The sequence below is a fragment of the Rattus norvegicus genome, chromosome 3 (genome assembly GCF_036323735.1).
Source record: "Rattus norvegicus strain BN/NHsdMcwi chromosome 3, GRCr8, whole genome shotgun sequence".
NCBI lineage: Eukaryota > Metazoa > Chordata > Mammalia > Rodentia > Muridae > Rattus > Rattus norvegicus.
The window spans coordinates 161,362,667-161,368,666 of NC_086021.1; the positions used below are offsets into that span (position 1 = coordinate 161,362,667).

At 52.2% G+C, this 6,000-nt stretch overlaps 1 protein-coding gene across 8 annotated transcripts in view; it reads left to right on the top strand.

Annotated features, from left to right (window-relative positions):
• C3h20orf96 (similar to human chromosome 20 open reading frame 96) overlaps positions 1 to 5,341 on the top strand; it is a 30,632-nt gene extending 25,291 nt beyond the window's left edge. For 5 of the 8 annotated variants that reach the window (XM_008762378.4, XM_006235249.5, XM_006235247.5 and 2 more), the window contains 6 exons: positions 374 to 473; positions 1,540 to 1,697; positions 1,788 to 1,889; positions 2,003 to 2,089; positions 3,208 to 3,326; positions 5,077 to 5,334. In XM_008762378.4, the coding sequence (XP_008760600.1) occupies positions 374 to 473; positions 1,540 to 1,697; positions 1,788 to 1,889; positions 2,003 to 2,089; positions 3,208 to 3,326; positions 5,077 to 5,137 (627 nt within the window). In that variant the 3' untranslated portion in view covers positions 5,138 to 5,334. Of the gene's footprint in view, positions 1 to 373; positions 474 to 1,539; positions 1,698 to 1,787; positions 1,890 to 2,002; positions 2,090 to 3,207; positions 3,327 to 5,076 lie in introns of those variants that run through there. The other 3 variants (NR_172649.1, NM_001395620.1, XM_063284406.1) reach the window with 3 other exon arrangements.
• Positions 5,342 to 6,000: the final 659 nt, after the last annotated feature.

Genomic DNA, 6,000 nt, shown 5'->3' on the forward strand with positions numbered 1-6,000 from the left:
CTTGAGCCGAAGTCTGCAGAGGCGCGAACTGGGAGAGGGAGGATGGATGGGGACTCCAGGCAGTGGGAACAGATGTCCCAGACATGGGGTGAGAGGGAGTAAAGGAGGCACAAGGAGCTATAGTTGCCATGGAAGACTGGACAGCAAGATGTGAGTGAGGGAGATGGAAAAGTAAGCTTGCCCTAGGCCACCATAGTAAAGGGGCCTTTTCAGCCCTGGTAAGGGTCTGTTGGAGGTTAGAATGGGAGCGATAGCACTCCTCAGGTTGCTGGAGCTGGGAGTGGGGTTGTGGAAGTGCTCTTGTGGCTGCAGCCCACTGTGAGCTGGAGAGCCAGCAGAGGCTGGGGGTGAACTGACCTTACCCCTCCTGTAGAATATCATCGACATCTTGGAGTACTCAAACAAGAAGAGGGTGCAAGAGCTGAGGTCTGAGTTCCAGGAGTGGAAAGAGAAGGAGGAGAGCAAGACAAACAGTAAGGGGTGACCTCCTGGGCCTCATCTGTGAGCTTCTTGGGGAGGGCAGCTCTTTGTACCACCTGTCTGATGCTACTCAGCCCCTGTGCTGCCTTCTAGGGAGAGCACGATGTTGAGCTTTAAAGTGAGTAGCTAACAAAATCCGAAGAGCACTCAGTGTTTGCCTGTGTGTTCACCTGCTGTGACTGCACACTCACGGTGACCTCCTGGGATGCAGGGACTTTTCTCACACTCTGCTAACAAGGTGTCTGAGGCTGAGTGAGAGGAGGTACCTGCTGTAGGTTTTGTGGTTAGAAGTTGGAATCTAGGCCTAGCCTGACTTCCTATCAGGGTCTGTCTGGAAGGAGTGGCTGGGACCCAGGCCTTCTGGCTTCCATTGCTCTAGAGTGTATTTTTTTCCCCTTCCCTGAGCAGGATAGATACTGAGGGGGTGTGTGTGTGTGTGTGTGTGTGTGTGTGTGTGTGTGTGTGTGTGTGTGTGTATGTGCTTGTGTCAGGAAGTCTAAGACACTGGAGATACACTCCATGGGGGAAGGAAGACTAGACATTATCTTTTATTCATTTGTATTTTGAGGCAAGTCTCACTCTGTAGCTCAGGCTGGCTTGCAACTCACTTTGTAGCCCAGGCTTACCTTGAATTCTCAGCAGTCTTCCCACCTTAGTCTCTTTGGAGCTGGGATTATAGGTATGAACCATCATGTCTGCTAGATTTTGTCTTAATCCTGCCAAGGGCTCCATTGTTGAGTCTGGTCTTGCTTCCTCAGGAGCATGTGTCTGAAGATGCTAAGAGCTGGTTAGGGAACTCTTGGTGAGGACCACTTAGCAGTCAGCAGAGCTGGACTGGTCCAGGGATCTTACACCTTTTTGTTTCTCTTTTCTGAGGCCTCAGACACTAGCAGCTTCAGTTTTTACCACCTCTTTACTTGTGTGGGCACACCTCAGCCCAGATTCCAGTCCAGCGGTCAGGGGCAGCTAGGTTTTCGGGGTCTTCTGGAAAGGTCCTCTGAAGGAAGTCCCAGACACCTGCCCTTTTAACTGCCTCTCCCCCATGCTGTTCCTCCCCAGCACTTCAGTGGGAGGTGGAACAGCTGAACTCTGAAATCCGGAAGGCCAATGAGGAGGTGAATTTACTTAGCACCTACATGGACCACGAGTATCCCATCAGGTTGGTTCAGATTGCCAACCATGTGCGCCTGGTGCAGCAGGCAAAGGACAGCCAGCAGGTAAGGGAACCCCTGGCCTAATACCTGGACTCCCTGGCATGGGGAAGTAGTGGCCAAGTCCTTTCTGCTGACCACCCCCTCCTGCCCCAGGACGAGCTGGACAACCTTAGGGAGATGCGTGAAAAAGTCCTGGCATTTTTTTCCAACATAATTCAAGAGAAGAAGAGGAGAATCCTGAAGTCTCTGGTGGTGGTGAGTGCTGGCCTGGCCCTCCTAGCTTCTCTGTCCTCTGCTTCTGGTGTCCTGTCAGTCTCCTATGTACCCTGCCTAGGGTACCCAGAAACAGACTTCTCTCTCTTCCATAGAAAACCCAGGAACCCCATGAGAACAGACTTCTGCTGAAGACCCGGGACAGCCGGCGCCTGCAGAGGTGCGTGCTCTGGTTTGAAGAGGTGAGGACAGCAGGAAGGTGGCCTCTGGGAGGGAGCTGCAGGTGGGCCTTGCCTTGTGCTGCCTTGGTCCTTAGAAGGGGCCTACTCCAGCACTGGCCTGCTTCCTTGATTGTACCATTGCTGTCACTCATCATTCACCTCCAAGGGGATGTGTGTTGGTTCCACCCTCCCTCGTGGCCACGATCCGTTAGCATCATCCGCAGCGCTAACCACTGCCCTGCACTGTAGGGAGTGGTCTTAATGTTTTGATCTAATCCAGAATATACACGTAAACGATGAGGATCCTGACCCCCAGTTGGTTTTTGACTGATCAATAAAGATGCCTGTGGCCAATGGCAGGGCAGAAGAGGTGGGACTTCCAGGTTCCCGCAGGTGAGATGAGGAGAGGGAGGAGAGGAGATTCACCATGCTTCGGCGGGAAAGAGAGCCGTTAGCCATGTGAGATCTCGGGTGGAGTGGCCACTGGACACTTCCCTGGTTGGGCCTAGGGTAGCAGGTGGGAGATTAGAAGCACAACTAAGCTGAGGGCAGATTTAGGGTACTAAGCAAGGAGAAGGTGACCGGGCAACTAGGTAGAGGGAAGATTTAGATTGTTGAGCAAGGAGCAAAGGGAAGGGCATGCTAGCCACGGGAGGCTTAGAGGAGCCCAGCCACGGAACATAAGGCAGTTTAAAAATGAGCTAATGTGTGTGTGTCCTGTGGGTCTGAAATGGCCCCTGGGTGGGTGCGTGCATGCAGCTCGCCTGGAACTCGAAGCATTGTAGACAATATTACATGCTACACTCCACCCCTTGGCCCACAATCAGAGTTAGGGGACGAGGGCCCACCCTTTGTCGAGTGAGTGGCATTGTCTTGGCGCCATCAGTTTTCAGCTCCAGCATCACCTTGTTTCTCTTACCATGTCCTGCCCCCTTGTGACTGGCCTCCAGTCTTCACTGTTCTCTCCCCTCTCTTGAGAGGCCCATTTCTCTCCCTATTCAGGAGGTTAACTCTGGCATCAAGTGCATCTTAGTGACAGGGCCCATCCCATCTCCCCAGACACCCTCCTTCCATGGTGGTGTCCTGTCTTCTGCAGGTTTGGACTTCATGCTTCCTTTCTGTGTCTCTCTCCTCCTTAGCTTATCAAGCAGCTGAAAGAAGAGATTCCCATGTTAATCTCAGAGGTGGAGCAAATGTATGCAGAAATCTGGAACCCTCGAGAGGCCGTTTTTAAGGACGTCCTGCTGCAGAGACCCAAGTATGTAGTTTTGGCTGCCATGCTGGGCTGAACAGACTGGTTCCTAGGGATGCCAATTTGGGGAGGTGGCAAGAGCCAAGGCACGCATCAGGGAGGCCTGGAGGTGCTAGCCTAGGTGTAGTTTTCCCTTCCCATTTCTGGTGTGGCTGAACCAGGTGGTTGGTTCCAGGAAGGCACAGGGGCAAGAGTGGAAAGGGCATCTTTTCTGCCTGGCAGATTTCTCTGCCCCAAGGGGAGAAGGTCTTTCCTTCCAAAATTAACCCCTGGCCTGCTTTCCCCAGGATTAGGCTCTATGGTAGGGCCAGATGGTAGTGTGGGAACAGGCCAGGCCTCTTCACGATGCCACCAGACCTGTGTGGTGGCAGAGCCCAGCACTGCAGATTATAAGTTTTTCCCATTCGTCTCCCTGCCTCCCAGGCCTTCTTTGTGTCCTATCCCCATTTTGTGCTTTGAGAAGGAGTCTCAATTTGTAGCTCAGGCTAGTTTCAATTATTGATCCTCCTACTTAGGCCTCCTGAATGCTAGGATTACCATGTGTTTAGAAAATTTCCTTCCAGGAGGGAGGGGATGTCAAGCAACATCTACCCCTAAGGGTGTAATGACAAGCTAACATTTGATTCCATCAAAGTTCCTCCAGGGAAACTAATGAGTTTATTGGGCATCCTCCCAGAGACTGGATGAAGAATCACTGACAGGATTATGTGTGAACCCAGAGTAGCCACACTGGAAAACCTGCATGCAGAATGGGTGATAGCTTGCCATGGGTGTGTCGATGGAGCCTTCTTACTCTGGTCTTCTCAGTGTATAAAGTCCGGCCTCTCCCTAAGACCTTGGAGCCATATGTAACTGGTTGGGAGGAGTGGTAAGATGCTCAGCTGAGGGCCCCGTGACCCTGCCATCTCCCTTGTTCTCTGAGGGAATGTCAGTGGTTAAATCATCAGGGGTGTGAAGATGTTTTGCAGGCAGGCTCAGCCCAACAGAAGATGGTGGCAGCGTGGCTTAGAGGATAGTCCTAGGCAGCACGTGCCTAGTTGTTCTTGCTGGTTGCCTGTATCCATGGCACCCTTTCCCATCCCCCTTCTTCCTTCCTCTGCTTTTTTCTTTTGAGTAATGCTGTTGAGTTTATGAAATATCAGGGAGCCCATGAATGAGAGGAACCCTTGGCTCTGCCACCATGGAGCCAAGAGGAGGACAGGATACTAGGAGATTCTGGGTTCTGAGCATGGAGCTGCTGAGAGGCCTGTGAGCCTAGAAGAGCTTGTTCCAGGGCAGTGGGTCCGGGGCAGTCAAGGAGGACTCCCTGGGGACATGACATTGGCATGAATTCCTGCTCCCCGCTGGTCTTGGGGTCCTCATTAATTCTGTCAAATTAACTTCCTTCCCATTTTGACCTGTGTGTGTTATGTGTGTGTCTGTCTCTGTATGTGTATATGTGTGCACGTATGTGTGTATGTGTGTGTGTGTATATATATGTGTGTGTGTATGTGTATATGTGTGTTTGTGTTTGTGTGTGTATGCGTGTCTGTATTCATATATGTGTGTATATGTGCTTGTGTTTGTGTGTATATGTGTGAGTACGTGCATGTGTAGGCATGTGTGTGCTTGCCCAGGTGGCTGCAGGTTGTGTTTTAGGATGATGCCTCCCCAGTAAACACCAGTATCATAGTGAAACTGGAGGTGTGTCCCCTCTGTCCCTAACCCTGGTGTCCCTGGTTGGCCCCTCACAGTCTCCTTTCCTTCTTCCTGCCAGGTGCACCCCAGACATGGCTGTTGAGCTCAACATCCCTACGCAGGAGCTGTTCCCTTTCTAGATAGCAGTGCTGCCTCCTCTCCTCCCTCCTCTCTTCCCAGCACCAGGGGTTTTGGCTATTGACTTACAAGATGGCGTCTCTATTATAAATCTGATCCACAGCCCTCCTCTACCCATCTCCCTTGCCGCTTGGACTGAGCAGGAATCCCCAGTCCAGCCTGCTTGTTCCTTGGTGCCAATAAAGTTGTGTTTGTGTTTGCTTGGGGCTGGTGTGTGGGTCCCCACCTAGGCTTTCCTGGATATGTCATGGCAGTGGCCTTTGTCTTAGGACCAGGGTTTGGGCTGCTGTGCTGATGGCATCTGGGGGAAGTGCTGGCTGGAGTGCTGCCTCTCCTCGTCTCCATGGCTTCCTCCTGGTCCAATGGGAGCTCAGCTTCCCTTGCAGTTGGGAGCCTAGAACAGTTAAGGCCAGTGCCAAAGCAGAGGAGAGACTCGTCGAGATTCATTCACCTGAGAGCTTTTTGGGTCTCTGAGGCTGATGGCTATCTCTCTTCTGGCCTCGCTCCTCCAAATGCGTAGGGATATGGCCTGAACTCAGGCTGCATGCACAGCTATTTACAGCACTAGACTGCAGTCCCTCATCTATTAAGAGCCATCCCCCAAAGTAAGCCACCTCTGCCTCCAGGTGAAGGCACAAGTGTCAACACCCCAGACTTCTTGGCTCAACTTGGAACGACTCTACAAGACTGTTCTGTCTGGAGGTCCTGGGTGGCTGGAGCTGCCTGGCCAGCATAGCAGCTGACCGAGGAAGGAGCTGAGATGTATTGAAGGGCAGAAGGTATTTGATAATCAATTCTGACACTCTACACTTCACCCAGACCTGACCTCCCCGGGACCTACCTGCTTCTGGCCACTCGCAGATCC